The 17,376-nt window shown below is 44.6% G+C and overlaps 1 protein-coding gene across 1 annotated transcript in view; it reads right to left on the reverse strand.

The window, feature by feature from the left end:
• TMTC1 (transmembrane O-mannosyltransferase targeting cadherins 1) overlaps positions 1 to 17,376 on the reverse strand; it is a 132,701-nt gene that overhangs the window by 8,707 nt on the left and 106,618 nt on the right. The window contains 3 exon segments of the mRNA XM_033161599.1: positions 4,162 to 4,264; positions 9,133 to 9,241; positions 16,803 to 16,946. Coding sequence (XP_033017490.1) covers positions 4,162 to 4,264; positions 9,133 to 9,241; positions 16,803 to 16,946 — 356 coding nt within the window.

A 17,376-nucleotide genomic window follows, 5' to 3' on the forward strand; every position in this document is an offset into this window, starting at 1 on the left:
GTAATTAACTCTACCTTGGGCTCCCCTTTGTGGGTACCTTCAATGCTAGTCCTGTACAGAGCAGACCCACTGAAATTAATTAACTTAAGCTAGTCATGTTCAATAACATCAATGGGTCTACTCTGAGTAGGGATAGCACTGAATACCACTCTGAAGCTGCAATGGTTACAGAACGAAGTGTCCTGCCTCTTGGCAAGAGTGCTAATAAGAAATGCCATCTGTGCCTCTAGTACCTGTGCTGGTGTTCTATAGCTTTCAGGATATGAACTGTGGTTCTGGTTTTGATTATAAACCTCTAAGTGTCTTAGCCCAGAGGTTTTCATCCTTTTTGAGTCCACGGCTACCTTGACCAACTACATTCTTTCTGTGGCACCCCTGTGGGGTTCAGGAGCCCAATTATGTCACCCTTTGCCTGCAGAGCCAGCAGCCCCCCATCCCCTTTGAAGCACTCTCCCTTGTGGTGTGCTCCCTCAGCTTCCTCTCTTATCCCCTCTCCTTGGGACTTCTCTAGGAAGCCGCTGCCGCCGCCCCTTGTCTCTGAGTTGCCCCCTCCCCAAAGAGAGGTGCTTCTTCACATTGCCCCACAGGGGCCTGGGAAGCACCCCCTGGCCAACCCCAGAAGCACCATTCGCCTGGGAAGCTTGTAGCCAGGGCTGCTGCAACTATCAGTTGTGCAAGCCTTTGGGAGGCAGAGACGCGAGAGGGAATCAGAGGAGGGAGGGAAGGAAAGATGGACAGAGGCCAGTGTTGCCCACGGCACCCCATAATCATTCAAGGCACCCCAGGGTGCCACGGCACACTGGTTGATAACCACTGTCTTTGCAAGCCACTTCAACTTTACTTATTTTATTTTTATTTATTCATTTTACTTATACTCCACCTTTATCTCAAAGGAGCTCAAAGTGGAGTACATGGTTATCCCCCCTCCTCATTTAATCACAACAACCCTGCAAGGTAGGGTTAGGCTGTTTGTTCTGATTCTGCATTAAAGAGTGGGCTTGCCTGGGGGAAAGCTAAGGGGCAAAAACAAACAAAAGCACTTGGACACTGACCGGGAAATGCCTAGAAATGCAGAGCAAAGGTAAGTGTGGACTCATCAAGAGTATCTCTTATACAATCCATCTGAATACTGAATCCATGTAACAAGAGGAACGTACAAAAGAATTACCAAGTGCTTGGAATTCAAGGAGCAAGTTAAACCCGAGCAGCATCTGAAAGCAAATTAAAATGTTCCTGGCTGAACCACAGTTGAGCTGGTTAAAGCTTCATATTATTGTAAGCATTTTATCCCAAGGCCTTAACTTGAGGTTTCGGAAGAGTCGGGGTTGACAGTGACAGGCCTTTCAGTCACCTCCGCTGGCAGGAAAGCTCAGATGGCAACAGAAAGATTTGTCACAATCCCCAGCACTTTTAATTGCTGTGCTTTCCCCATATGCTGTCAAAACCGTCTTTGGGGAGCGTGGGAGCAAGGAGATATATGACAGTATGAGGGCAAAACTGAGTGAGAGACATATTCCTCAAACCATCCGTGTGTTTCTTATGCCTCTGACTTTGGAGACGATGCTAATAATCACAGTCCGTGAAAGGAATAAAAATGGCCTCTTTTATCACCTATCCAGGTTTTTTGAGGCAAGGCTGTGCATTCAAAGGGCTTTTCAGAAAACTACTTTCTATTTTTCTAAATTTAAAGCGCTGAGATTCTCTACCCTGACCTCATCCAAGACCTTTGCAGAAGAAAACAGACTTGCAGCCTAAGGAGCAGGTGCCTGGCCTCTCATGCAGAATGCAGATCAAGACAAAGAGGAAGAGTTTCTCCCACCACAGAAAAGCAACTCTGGCACTGCTTGGTGTCCAGGGGCTATTCTGAGGCTACAGTAAGCGGCTCAAGAGGAGGAGAATGGAATGAACCCCAACAAAGTAGGGATATTAAAAATACATATATAGAAAACATCTACCCTACATTTCTGTCTAGCAAAAAATAGAAGACAGTTCATTTCATTGCAGTAAAAGAAAGAGGGGGGGGGTTGGGTTTCAGACTGGCTGAATTTTTTACTTTATTTTTAACACAATAAGGGTGGAAGACAGAGAAGGCGGTATTATTCCAAAGTGTATGTGTTCCAGGATGAATCTGGGGAGGTTTTGGATCTGCTGGATCTAAAGTTCTCCCATTCCCTCAAATCCTACCCCCAAAACCCACCCAGGAATAGGTTTGAGGGTGGGGAAGTACAGCAGCCTTAAAGATGGCATATTTCTTTTCCCTCCAGCTACCCCCCCACTAGCATACTCTCTGGCTGGTGGAAAACTGGCTGGACTCAAGATTTGATAGTTCTTCTACCACAGTGTGCCTGTCACCACAATACAAAGGCAGCAGGATCACCAGAATTTACTTTTCCTGCTGTGGCTCCCTTACTTTATCACTGAGATATGCCTGCTGCAGCAGTTGGAAGCCCAGATAGTTATGTAACCTTCCCTGTCGAAAGCTCAGCCATTTGTCTGAAGTCTGTTTTGGAAGCGGCAACCTGAGAGCCAAAAGGAGCGGCTTACTTTCTTGGTCCACTATTCAAATTCAAGTCAATGTACGACGTGCCATTTGCAGTGACCATTTCTATTATGTTCGTGCCAAGGAGGGAACCGAAGATACAGAAGCTGGATCTGAAAGACTCCACATTCTGCCATGAGTCCTTTGCTGAGAAAATATACATGCTTCCTTTTCCAAGTCACAGCATTTGTGTTTGGACAAAACAAGCCCACTGCAAAGCCTGGTTTTCTTCTGTAGCAGCTGTGCTCTTGCATCAGGATATGGTAGGCAACACTTTGGTGGACCAGGCAGAAAGCAGGATTAACACTCTGCTAGCTCGAAAAGACAAGCAGGTACCAGAAAGGTTGCCCGCTGGACATCACTGCTAATTGCAAACCCTTCCAAGTGCGCTTCCAATGACCACCCGATGTCGATGCTGACTCATGAATTTATTCATTTACAGTGTGATCCTATACATGCCAATCAGAAATATGCCCCCACTGAGTTCAATGGAACTTACTCCCAGGAAAGTGTGCATGTGATTGCTTGGCTGGGAGTAAGCCCTCCTGAACTCAATGGTGCTCTGTTCTAAAAGACATGCATAGGCTTACACTGTCAGTTACCTAGGGTTTTAAGGACCTGAATGTCTAGTGCTCACTGCACTCCTACCCTGATAACCAGCTATGCATCCTTCTGCAGGTGGGAGGCTGAGTGGGACGGACTATGCTAACACACATACACACACCACTTACAGGTAGGTAGCCATGTTGGTCTGCCATAGTCAAAACAAAATAATGGACCTAGCGTAGGGTTGCCATATTTCAAAAAGGAAAAACCAGGACACCCCAAAAGTTCTAGCTACAGGTAGGTAGCCGTGTTGGTCTGCCGTAGTTGAAATAAAATTAGTTTTTTAAAATAATAATAATAATCCTTTCAGTAGCACCTTAGAGACCAACTAAGTTTGTTCTTGGTATGTGCTTTCGTGTGCATGAAGTGTGCATGCACACGAAAGCTCATTCCAAGAACAAACTTAGTTGGTCTCTAAGATGCTACTGGAAGGAATTTTTATTTTATTTTATTTTATTTGTTTTGACACACACCACTGTTAAGGTTGGAGGGTGGGGTGTAGGATTGCACTGTTACAATTCTTCTCCTTTCATTACGCTTGGCCTCATTTACTCTCCCTGACATTTAATCTCTCCAGTTGTGGTGAACCACGTAGTTTCATTTACAAATGTCCGTGACATCACCAAGTCACATGTAACACTGCAACATCATAGACAAAACCGGACTGGTCACTGCAGTTCATCAGCGGGTGGTGAGGGCAGATGAGGGCAAGAGGGAAAAGAAGGTAAATGCAGAAAAGGAGCAGCAGCTGACAGGGGACCAAAAGGCTGCTGAACAATTTTGAAGCAATTCGGGTATGTTTGCAGCAGGTATCAGAACTGCCAAAAATGGGAAGGACTTTTCAACACATACGAAAGTTGACTAAAGACAAACTGAGACGTTTTGGTTCATTTTCACAGATGGCAACAAGAATGTGCACATTTGCTTTCGGGCACTTTGAATTACACAGATAAAACTAATTTTCCTCTTGGTTCAACCAGAATGTATCTAATAACCCCAATGCAGTATGTACTTACCTGTGTCTACTAAGAAAACCCCATAGTTGTTGTGCAGATCGGAGCTCTCGGGACAGTTCTCTATTCCAGCCCGGTACACTTCCTCTGCTTCTTTTAATTGGTCCTTAACACAAAAAGAGTTAGCAAACGTGGTTACCTAGAGCAGTGTTTTTCAACCTTTTTTGGGCAAAGGCACACTTGTTTCATGAAAAAAATCACGAGGCACACCACCATTAGAAAATGTTAAAAAATTTAACTCTGTGCCTATATTGACTATATATAAAGTAATTCTCTTGAATTTTTCAATTTTTCCCACGGCACACCAGGCAACATCTTGCGGCACACTAGTGTGCCACGGAACAGTGGTTGAAAAACACTGACCTAGAGGGCTGTCAGCCTCACTACTTATGGCTACTTGTACATTTCTTTCATGGAAATACTTATGGGCTTATTGGGGAGGTGTTCGGGATATTTCCTTCTGCATGCATAGGAGACTGCTTGAGAATGTTATGCGAGCCGTTTTGAGCTCCTTGGAGAAAGAGCAGGGTTGCCATATAAGAGACTGAAGTACATTAATAGCACTGATGAAAACATAATGTTCCCATGAGAATAGAAGCTCCTGTGATATGCTTGAAGGTGAGCATGATGCTGCCGCTGCCCCAGATAGGCTCGAGAACAGAGGGAAACGCTTTCTGCTTGCATGGCAGCTCCGCCTGCACTTCAAAGAACAGTGAGCTGTGAGGCATAACGCTGAATCATATCCATGAAAGGGTCTGCACTCATCGGGGTCAAGAAGTAGGCAGGCAGGTGCTGCGTGAGATATCATCATCACACATGGTGAGCTTGAGAATAATCTGAGGCCACAGGAGAGATTTTCACAGCTAAGCTGCATATATTCTAGATGGGGGCATATGATGTGCTAAAATCTTTTGTATTTAATTGTGCTCAGGTTTTTGAATCTGAATTATGCAAACTGAGCATATCTGTACATATAAGGATTTGACAGCATTTATTCTTCTTCTGTTAATCTTCAGGAGTGACAAAAACTTTGGGAGCTGCTAGGTCCTAACAAGGCACAAAGGTCTTCAGGACACAAGGAAAATTGGCTGTTGGTGTAAGTGAACCACTCTGGAGTATTGGCAGAAAACCATTATTTTATTTCACAATCCATGAAAACTCGGAAGAATGGAACTGGGTGGGTTCACTCATCCCAAGCAAATATATTTATGTTATTTTACTGTTTAATTTAAAAGCATTTACATGCAGATTAGTATTTCAAAAACTTCTAAGCAGTGTACAGTTTAAACAATATACAATTAAAACAAAAATGCAAGTAAAACAGCAATAGAAAAACACATAAAAGCATATAGAGGCATTGCAGATATGCCAAACAGGGTCCAGTCTTACAGGCCAGGGAAAGCCTGGACGAAAAGGCAAGTCTTCCCAAGATAGTTTTCTAAGTTGCTCATCAGAGAAGGACCCAGACATAGATCAAAACGTTCCTGGTTTAGGCCCCAGGTACTGGTGTCAGCTACAACATGTTTCCTAATTTCCAGAGGGGAAGCTGCGTTGGCCTCTTGCAGCTGTTTCCTGCAGGCTTTTTGGTACTCATGTTCCTCCCCCTCAGGGATTTTTAAAGCACCCACACCTCACAGCTCTTGTGGCCCTTTAAAATGCACTACATGAGCCTTCCATCTCTGCTTTGCCATGGTTGCACCAGGGAAGCTTGAGATGCCATAGCTCCGAGCCCCTGCTTTGCAAGCAGAAGGTCCCAGGTTCAATCCCTGGCATCTCTAGTTAAAGGACCAGCTATCAAGTTGTGGGAGAGTCCTCTAGTTGGGACTCTGGCCACAGTAGACAACACTGGGCTAGATGGATAAACAGCTGGAAGGCAGTGTCTAATGCTCCCCTTGACTCCAGGTGTTTTCTGAAAAAAAATCTGCACGAACTGCAAACACTGAAGCCCCAAAGTCTCCGCGACCCCCACTTAAGTTGCCCTGAATCATAATCTTGTAGTTTTCCAGGCCTCAATAATACGATATGTTTCTGAAGGAGGATTCCTGCCCAAGACATCCATTTTGGCTTCATTAAAAAGCAAAGCAAAACCTCATTTGATTCTAGATCGACCAGAGACACAAGGTCAGCTGCCTAATGCCAGTATACAACCAAATCAAGCACTCTCTTCTTAACCTCCGATGTCTTCAGCATTCCAATGGGAACAGGTTTCGGGGGGTTGGGGGACCCAGAATTATAACAGAATTGTAGAGTTGGAAAGGACCATGATAATCATTTGGTCCAATGCTGGAGTCTTTTGCCCTACGCAGAGCTAGAACCCACAACCCTGAGATTAAGAGACTCATGCTGGATAGCTCAGTTGGCTGGAGTTTGGTGCTGATAATGCCAAGGTTGCATGTTCGATCCACATAAGGGAGAGCTGCATATTCCTGCATTGCAGGGGATTGGACTAAATGATCCTCAGAGGCTCTTCCAACTCTATGATTCTATGCTATCCCTGAGCTATCCCTATAGTGCTTTGAATTCCACAAGCATCACAGGAGAAGCGGCTTTTCTTAAAGGTACAGAATCTTCACAAGCAGCAAAGTGCTCACAGTTAAGTTTAGGGCTCACTACAACACTGGCTGGTGTAATCGTTCTCCCTTTGCAAGCCTGCTCTCATTTGAAAATCACCTTTCGAGGGGAGGACAGGGTAATTACGCTGACTTACAACCCAACTCCCTTGAGCATGGAACATTAATCTTAAGTGCCCCCTTTTTTACAACTACTGGAGCAAAGGAACGTCAAGGCTCATTTTAGATTCTTACATTGCAAGGGGAAACGTGCCGTGCAGGACCAACTGAGTCAATCAGAAAGCTCCCCTCCTCCTCCCTTTCCCAGATTATAATAAAAATAAATCCAGAACCCACAATTAATCAGTCTGCTTACTTCATAGTAGCTGCAGAGAGTGTGACTTCTACCGCTTGACCTGATCCTCCTGTTAGTCTGGCAGCGTGGGAGCGCCAGTAGCGCTGCTGCTTTGTGCGCCCCCACATAACTTGCCAAGCCCCACACCATGCAGAAGGAGCCTTTGCTGCAGCTCCTGTAAGCTCCCAAAACTAACCCAGTCTACCAAGGGATGGCACTGGCAATGGGGAGGAGTCCGAGCTGCACATGTTGCTAGAGCACAGCCTCCCCAAACCTGGTTCCCTCCTGGACTACAACTCCCATCAGCCCCAGCCAGCATGGCCAATGGTCAGGGATGGTGGGAGCTGCAGTGTAAAAAAATATATATCTGGAGGGCACCACGTTGGGGAATGCTACCATGGTGGAAGGAGAAGAAGTGCACCAGTGACTCCCATCCCAGTGGGTAGTAAAAGCATCAGATCTAATAAGACACCGGGGCTCCCCTGTAGCTACTGAGAGAAGATACTTTCCTCATCTATTTACAACTGAGCCAATGCTGCCCCTTCCACAATGCGGACACCAGGTTCACATGCCACAAAGTTGTGGGGAAGGACATTTCAATGGTTACGGGGGCAATGGCAACCCCAACCATGAGGGTCATCCAGTTCAGCCCCCCAAACCATGAGATTAATAGTCTCATGCTCTACCGAATGAGCTATCCACTTGCAGCACATCTATTGCCCTGGACCATTTTTTTAAAATTAAAAGTTGATGAGTCAGTGAAGACCCGTATCTTTTATTTATTGATTAAATTTCTATATCGCCTTTCATCCAAGGATGACAGGGCGGTTCACAAGTGACCCAAACATATGATCCTAACAGTTCACCAAACTATTCTTTACTGATGCTTCATGTTATTACCTCCTCAGATGAGATAATGTCTTGAGGGAACAGGCAGATCGAGAATGAGCCTCTCCTATTACCTTTTCTATCGTTGTCGCTGACAAGAGGTTTACTGCTGCTAGGGGACAACTGTTTTTGACTCGCAACCTCTTTGACTCAATATTAGTTATTGCTCTAATGGCCTTATGACCGGTGCTCCACAGTATTGAAAATCCATACTCTTTTAAGTCTGTTGTCACTGAGAGCAATTAATTTCGTTTATTCTCTGGAGGTGGTTCAAAATGAAGACAGCCTTACTCATGCCCCACCTGCAAAGAGGAAAAATCAGTATGCGGCACTGGCTCCCTACTCTGCGTGCGATGATAAAGCAACCCAGCATCAGAATCCCAAAGGCAAAGCCCTGGTTTCCTTATCCTTGCACTATTTTCCATATGGCCTTGTCAACCTATGTAGATGTAACAGTATACCTACAGTGAATGAGAGAAAGGATGCCTGCCTAAGATAGTGCTTTTATTGACATAAGCATTAATTTTCCGTAAGTAAACACAAATAAATGAAAACATTTCAGAGATGCTTCTTACGTGTTTTACATCTTTGCAAAATGGGGCACCTGCCTCATTGGAACAGGCAAGAGGTATATCTTCAAAAGCTGTACGCTGTTTGCCAACCCTAACTCTAACCCTATAACTCTTTGCACGCACAAAGTCCACATTCAGTCCCAAGTATTATCTAACTAGGGCTGGGAAATATTCCCTTGCCGGATATTGCAAGTCTGTGTAAATAGTACTGAGATACATGAGCCACAAATGACAGCTTCCCATGTTGTACGTGCAGCAAGGAACACATGAATGTGCCTAACATCCCTTGGCGTGCATGAGATTTTTGGTGGGTGATTATGCAAGTTTAGCAGCTGTTGCCTCTGCAGCTCCAGGCCTCTCCTGAGCAACAGAATAGAACAAATTATGGGATATGCAGGGGGAACCACCACAATATAGAATGCATCCTATTTACAGGTGGTATAATTCAGGTACAGAATTGCCTTCATTTTTAACAATTTCATGGTTTTTTTCCCTGTGTGGAAAGTAGACATCTCTTATCACAGACATGTACCCAACAGAGCTGAAAAGTAGCATTAGTATACAGTACAAAGCATACCGGTAGGTGGTGAACTGGAATGGAACTGGTTACCTGTTCAGCCAACAGTGAAGCGAGGCTGGAGTAAGCATCTGCAAAATCTGGTCCATACTGAATGGAATCTCTCAGTAAGAGAACAGCTTCTTCCTTCTTCCCCCGGGACCTGTAAGTCATAGGAATTCGGATGGGGGAGAGAAAAGGCAGTTCTCTTAACAACTTTCTCAGCTCACCAATTGATTAAAAATACTGTTAACAGACTCGAAAGTGCCTGTCTTCTCCTTTTCAGAAAGGGCTAGATAATTAAATTTTCTTCTATCGAGCGTCTCCTGGGGCAATATCATATTGCACAGCCTGACAGCACAAAGAGGAGTGGGAGCCGCCACTGGATATGAGCTACGTTGTATGCCCTGGCACCCGCTGGCAAAGTTTTCTGTAGCCCGCTGGGCAGCACATGCAATTCCTACAAAAGCCCCTTCTCTCCCTTGTCAGCACTTCTTTCCATTTGGTATTGTATCGGTGCAACACAAATCTCCCAGGGAACCTGAGTGAAGCACACCAGGCTGATGGGAAACTCAAAATACTGGAGGGGGGGGAGATGAGGACCTGTAGAAGGAACTTTGTGGTTCTCACTGTGAGTTGTGCAACCCAATCTTCTCAGTTTCTGACTGGTACTCCAGGAAGGAGGCAGAGGGAATCATTTTTCTCTACTTCTGAAACTCCACATAAACTAGAGATGCTTAGCAGTCTAATTTTACATGCTGGTTCTCCATATGTGTTCCAGTGTCATGCTGGGAGGAAGAGGACCGCACTGGGCTGGGTTGGTGTTATGTACTGAGTTGAACAGGATCCAAAATGCAGCAGTCTGATTGGTCCTAGAACAATAGGATTGAGATTGCAGCAGTCTGACTGGTCCCAGAACAATAGGATTGAGATTGCGGCAGTCTGATTGGTCCGCAGGAGCCACCCAATCCAGCTCCAGGTGGAAGTGAATCCGCACTCCGATTGGCATACAGGAGTATCCCGGAATTAGCCAATCACGTGGGGCCCATTGTGTAAATAGTGTATATAAAGCAAACGTGCCACCTCCTCTCTCTTCTCTGTAACATTTTATTAACAAAGAATACAGAATTATTCTGAGAATGTGACTTCATCATGCTTCACATGTTTTGTATTACTATATACATTACTGCGGGGGAGACACTGGGCAGCAGCTTTTGGAAGCAGACAGGCCTCTCTTGTGTCCTAGCCTCAGTACACCTGCAGCCTCCATTTCCTGCTTTAGAAGGAGTGAAACTGAAACGGAAAACCTTGTGCCCAGCTATGCAAATAGGTCAACTTATATACATCAGAGCCTATTGCATGTAAATCTGACAGCAAAGGAAAACACGTTGAAAGTCATATACTGCCAAGTGCAAATGTTTAACCTGGGAGGGGAAAGTTTGTGGTTTCTTTCAGATGCTCATGCCAACCTTAGCTAACAGCTCTAGATGCTGGTGGAATATTGATGCACTGTGGAAAAAGGAGCTGGCAGGCCCAAAGCATGTTCAGTAATGGCAAACCATAGTTTATTGTTACGATTAAATGCAGCTAGTGTCATTTTGATAAACGCTAACTCTACAAGGATCCAGTGTAGGATGCCTACCTTCTTTTGGCTTTCCACCTGTTCCAAGTTATTACTGTCCATAAATTCCACTGTGGTCCACCTTTTAAAAAAAATCAGCTGCAATATTTGCCTTCAGAATTGAAGTCCCTGAGAAGGGCAAACTACAAATTGCTTAGTGAGACCTGGGCCTCCCGTGAATCAGCAGGAGACAGCTCAACAAATGAAAAGTTCCCCAGAAGCACTGATTAAGGAGCACACTTGCCCTGTGGGAGCCATTAGCTTTAATATCTTGGACTAAAGTCATTTACTGGTAGTCTCTCTCTCTCCCTCTCTACTTCTGACTCCCATATCTATAAAATCAGCACAGGGCATGGTAAGCTCAAACAGGCCCCATTTTTTTCATGTCTGAGGTTGCCACAGGGAAAGGCAGGGATATAAAAGTGAAGAGAGGAGCATGATGAAGCTCAACAGTAATTGAGGGAATAATGAGAGGGAAATGACACCGCTTCTGTCACTGCCTGCCCATGCTGCCATCTTGGCTGCTCATGACCGAAGCACATAATAAGACATTGGACTCCCTACTGATTGTCTCCCAGTCTGTGTGTGAGGAAGGCTTTCTAAAGTTAGATGCAAACATGTGCAAAAAAGCACTAACGGGCATGTAAAGGAAAATGGCTGAGGGAATCATTTTGAGTGGTGAAGTGCCCTTCTGTTCAGCCATTTCCCCTCCATCTCAGCTGTCTTAGCTTTATGGCATACATTTCTGTGTAATGAGCAGTCTTCCTCTCAGACACCCAAAGCCAGGGATTTCACTCTTTGAGGGCCATTTCCCAGAGCGTATTTTAAACCAGCTGGAGCAGGCTCACAAGCAACTCCCACATTTAAAAATGCAACAAGGGAATGGTTTGTGTGTGTGCTGCTTCAAGAAACGCTATATACACGGACGCTTCAGCAAAACATTTCCTTTCTTAGAAGTTGGCCTGTGAGCATACACCCTTCCCACACCTACTTCAAAAAAGAGACAACTATGCTGGAACATGTCCCTTCATCTTCTGCTTCCAATGTACTGTAGAATATGGGAAGAGGCCACAGCGCAGCAATATAGCATACCGGTATTCTTTTGCTGAAAAAGGTCCCGTGTTCAGGCCCTGGCACCTCCAGTTAAAAGGATCCAGTAGCAGGTGAGAGGAACGACTTTTGCTAGAGAATCTGGGGGGCCACTCTTTGTCAGAATGGACAATACTGAGAAGGATGCACAAATGCAGAAGGTACAAGGCACCTTCCTGTGTGGTTTGCTGTGAACCAACTCACTTGCTCTGCAGGTTCTCTTCAATGTACTACTCTTTGTTTGTAATACATTGTATGGACAAGGGATGGGAATACAAAATAATCCTTTCTCTGGACAAGCGGCTTCGCAAGGAACCTGTGGCCCTCCAGATGTTACTGAACTACAACTTCCATCAGCCTATATCCCCTACTTTACACTTACAAAATAATTGTTATCAGAAAATTAATGGCACACTGGTGTTTCCTGTAAAGTACAGACAACACACCTGCATCTTTAAACACCCATGGCTCAAGCAGGTGCAGATACCTGGTTGTTTTAACACTTGGCATGTCATCTACATTTTCATGATGGACTACCCAGAACAGTTATGCCTGCTGCATACATTTTCATGATGCATAAAATCAGGGGTGCACTCAACAACACAAACAAAAATATAATTAAAAAAAATAAGCTGGGAAATTTAGAGGATCATATTTGCGGCTTTGCAAATATTATATATTGCCCCACCACCACTTAGTTTTACAGCAGGGACATTTCTTTCTTTATAGAGCAGCATATTGCTAACCTACTGCTCCCCAGAAGTTGCATGACTCCAACTCCCATCAGCACCAATAATTGTGGTCACTAACAAGAGTTGATGGAAGTTGTAGTCTAGCAACATAGGAAGGACCATAGGTTAGGCACTTCTGGGGGACAACAGTTGCTTTGGAGAAGGAATGCCAACAGTACAATATTGAAACTAACTTATCGAAGCCCTGTCAAATGAAGACCTATGCACCTTCCCCTATCCTGCTGAATAATGAAAGGTCAGCTAACTTGTCAATTTATAAGAGAACGGGCCTTTTCTGTGGTGGCTCCCCGCTTGTGGAATGCACTCCTCCAGGAGGCTCGCCTTGTGCATTCATTACATATATTTAGGCGCCAGGCAAAAATATCCCTCTTCTCCCAGGTCTTTGGCTAATTAAACAATCTATGGCCTTTTAAACTGTTTGGGGGGAGGGTTATTTATTTATTTTTTGTCACCATGTTATGTATTTTTCTGTTTTCATACTGTAAATCACCCTTTGATCTTTGGATGAAGGGTGCTACAGAAATGTAATAAATAATTAAAAATCCAAATTAAAGCATCTGAGGTCACCGGCTTGAGTATCTGTGGAACATTTCAGTGACATGGAAAATTGATGACTGCTGTGCCAAAAGATTTGGCAAGAGTGAAGGAAATGCCAGTATCAGAAGTTAAAGGATTAAGAAACCCACTCAGCGGCAGTAAAAAAATCTTTATTACCCACAGGCATGCTTCTTGAGCACCATGTAGTCCTCTCAATTATCCTCTTTTTTCTGTTAATGGCTTTTTTTTTATTTGAACAGAGAACAATGTGCATTTTTAAAAGAGATAATAAAAAGATTATAGCATCCCTTATGTGGCAGCCTGAATTACATATGTTGCTCTGGCCCCATTCCAGATACAGGCTCCGTTTTAGGCAGAGAAGCAGCTCACATACAATTGTACACAATCAGTCATTACAATCAAGACTAGATAAATGTGGTCCAGTAGACAGGAAGTTGGATTTAGATTCGGAAGTCTGCCTCTGCTACATTAGCTTGTTTGGACCTAACACTAAATTATAGTTTATAAAGTATGGGAATGAGCCTTGGGCTTACATGCTGGTGCAGTGGCTTACTCAAGAACAAACACTGGCCCGTTTCAGATGTAATGATAAAACATAGTTTAGCCACACAGGAACAAGCCTTAGAGTGACACCCCCACCCCTCTGGTGTGGTCACAAGGAATAAATTATAAGTTGCCAACTAACCAATCAACTAACCAGATTTTCTTGTTACATCTGAACTGGGAATTCTGGTTAGTTTAAATTCTGGTTTGTTGAAACAAGCCATAATCATAAAGTGTAGCTTGTTTTTAGCTTGTTTTGATAAACCATGGTTTAATCCAACCACAGTTTCCCTCTGTTGAACAAGGAGAAACTATGATTAGTTTCAAAGCAGAGACAAATGCTTCTCATCTCATCCTCCTGATATCAGAGCAGGAGGGCGGAGCATGTGAACCAAAGCTTCTCTGAGGCTTGTTCCTGTACTGTAAACTATGTTTTAGAATTATAGCTAAACATCTGAGAACTGGGAGGAAGGCATGTAACGTCTTCTGTTGCCCTCCACCTCTGGGAACATTCTAGGCTGTTGCCTGGCTCACAACCCAGTGAGGGTTCTGTGAAGGCAATGATGGTATTAGCAGGCTCTTTCACGTGGGATACAGGGCTGCCACACCTCGCACGATGGTGCCAGTCTGAAAGGGGGATGCTTCTTGTTCCCACTTACACACATACATTTCCACAGCTGCTGACACATACAACTAGTATCTCCATGGAATTTTTCCTGGCTTTTGATCCTGCTAGCATTTCCATGTGGCCCCCGAGGCCTACTAGTGCAGGCTACCGGTTCTGCTGAACAGGGCAACTGTCTTTCAGTGTTAAGTTTTCCATCTGCTTGGTCCACCATACGAAAAGAGTTGAGGATGAAACACAAGCACATGATTGCACAACACACTGCAAAGTCAGACAGCATATGAACATTATTTAGCAGTAGTCCGAAGAATTATGGGCTACAAAGCTCTTCCTGCCAGTGACCGAGTGGTCTGCTGCGGGGGGGGGGAATCATTCGGAGTATGTGTTTGTTTCCTGAGGGCAAGATGTAGGAAAACAAAGAACCTGGCTGGCAATACTTCCTCTGAATTCACCGAGTGACCTGCTGCCAGGAGCTGCTGGGGCAGCACCAGGAACCTCCAGATCTGTGCTCTGCTGCCCTATAAACAGTTCCCCAGGCCATGATACCTTTTCACAGTTCACTCAGCCCATCCTGTCTGTTGGGTTTCCCTGATCTACTAGGGCTTCTAAAGTCTCCTACTGCGTGGCTGTTAGACCCGGCTCCCATAAGGGCATGCAATGGACAATCACATCAAAATAAGTGAAGGCCACCATCTCCTCTGGAATGGAAACAAGCTGAGCTATTTTCTCTGTGTGAAAGAGTATGGTTTATTTCTAAGTCAAGCTGAATTTGAGTCACAAAAACCCTTGATCCGCCAAATCCCCACTTCTCCCCATAACACATGCCCAGTTAGGGCAGTAGCTCTCCAACTGAGGGGAGACAGAAAGAGGGACAGTGTTATGACTGACACTGCAGTCATAACAAGGAGCTCCTAATATGCAGGTGTGTGATAGGTGCACTACAGACACCTGCCCATCTCCCATCCAGACTGGAGCTGTCTGGGAGCTCCAGTAAGAGATGCTGAAACAAGAGAAGACAGAGGAAACAGAAGCAGCAGTTTAATCAGAGAAAAGAAAGGGAAGCATGAAAGGGGACTCTGAGAAAGCAGGAAATTAACAGTCTTGCTGGGGATAATGGGAAGCTGTGGTTGCTAGGACTAAGCTACTAAAACTAAGTGATGTGGAATAAGATGGCAGAATTAACTGTAGCACTTTAGGTTGCAGGTGGAGGGTTGTTATTGGTTTTTTTTAAAAAAAGATGTTCAACTATGAAAAGTTTCCTGCAAGTAGAAAACTAGCACAGCTAGGAAAATGCTGGTCTACAACAGGCATCCCCAACCTGCGGCCCTCCAGATGTTTTGGCCTACAACTCCCATGATCCCTAGCTAACAGGACCAGTGGTCAGGGGTGATGGAAATTGCAGTGCAAAACATCTGGAGGGCCGAAAGTTGGGGGTGCCTGGTCTACAACCGCTTTCCCTTCATTATGTCTCAGTTTTCTTCTTATGAAGTTATCATTTGGGGGTGGGGAGACTATACAACACTCAAAACTAGTACCCCCCCTACCTGGACTCTCAGGTGATACAGTCCATTCTATCACATTCTGCTTAATGTACTGCTCTGGCCACAGGTAAGGGAAAAAAATGACAACTAGTGTTCCTTTACTCTTTCAAAGCTGCTCAAACTTTGCTGAATATTCACACATGAGGTGTCCCCTCCTCCAGGGCATCCTATCTCAAAATCCAACAGAACCGAGAGCACTTTCTTTTTATTTTACACCAGGATGACCTTCTGCACTGATTCTCTTCCTCTTCACTCTTTATCACATAGGGAGGAAAAGAAAATGACATCACAAGTTTTCTTAAGAAAGCTGGAAACAAAGCCAAGGATTTGTAACATGCTTCCGATCTAAATGCAGTATCTAGTCCACAGATGGACCCTAAGGCAAAACTGGAAAACTGGAAGTGGTTTTGTTTTCACTGCAAAAGGGAAAATGCAGCTAGCCAGAAATATTTTATCTGAAACAAATGTACTGATTACAGGGTAAGTCTCTCTGGAAACACAGATCATTACGACTGATGGTTATCAGAACACACATGGGAGCCAAGTATCCAAAAGTTAATCATAAACACAACTCCCTCAGTTCTGAAATTCCAAGTCATCTAAGCTCCATACGGATGGTGGACATTAGTGATATGCTTGCAAAACAGTTTGGGCATGCTCTCAGATGCAACATGGAACCTGCAGAGCTCCAGATGTTTCTGGACACCAACTCCCATCATCTCTGATCACTGGCAATGCTATCTGGGTATGATGGGAACTGGAGTCCAGCAACATCTGGAGGGCTCAGAGGTTCCCCAGCAGTGTACTTATCAAAGAAGTGGTTGACTAGAAGTTGTAAGAATATGCATTTGAATAATTAAGACTTACCTGGGGCTGAAGATGGAAAGGTTCTGAGGACTCAAACATCCCCCCAAGGCAGTCAGACCTGGCTTTGATTTGCAAGAACAATTTCCCAATTTTAAGCCTACAGGGGACTGAATGAGACCATAACCTACTTGAGCAGATTCCCAAGATTGAAGAGGGCCCGGTTGTGCTGTGGATTCAGCTGGAGGGCTCTGCTGTAGTATTCCTTTGCCTCTGCCAAGTCTTTGGTCAATGTCCCAAGGTTGTTCAGGGCACTTGCATGACGTGGGTACAACCTGAGGGTACAAGAAGGAAGTTGATTGCCATGTTGTAAACAAAGGAGGCCATCAAACCCATTTCAACACAGCCTCCCCTCTTGCAAGCCCTAGATCTGTTCCAGCCCAGTTACTTCCCTGCTTCAGTGTGCAATCCCATACATTGTTACTTAGAAGTAAATGTGTTCAATGGGGCTTAGACCCAGGTAACTGAGCATAGGACATCAGCCATTATATGAAAGTGAATAACACTAGTTGCTTGGATGCAACAGAAGACTGCTATTGCCTGCCATGTCCTGCTCGTGGGCTTCTCATGAGTATCTTGATGGTCACTGGCTACTGTGCAAAGCAGGATGCAAGACAAGGTTGGCCTTTGTCCAGATGCAAGAGGGCTCTTTTAAGTTCTTATGGCATCAGAATGTCTGCTCCTCCTCTGCCACCATTGCCTGTT

This window comes from Lacerta agilis, chromosome 10, assembly GCF_009819535.1.
Source record: "Lacerta agilis isolate rLacAgi1 chromosome 10, rLacAgi1.pri, whole genome shotgun sequence".
Lineage (NCBI taxonomy): Eukaryota > Metazoa > Chordata > Lepidosauria > Squamata > Lacertidae > Lacerta > Lacerta agilis.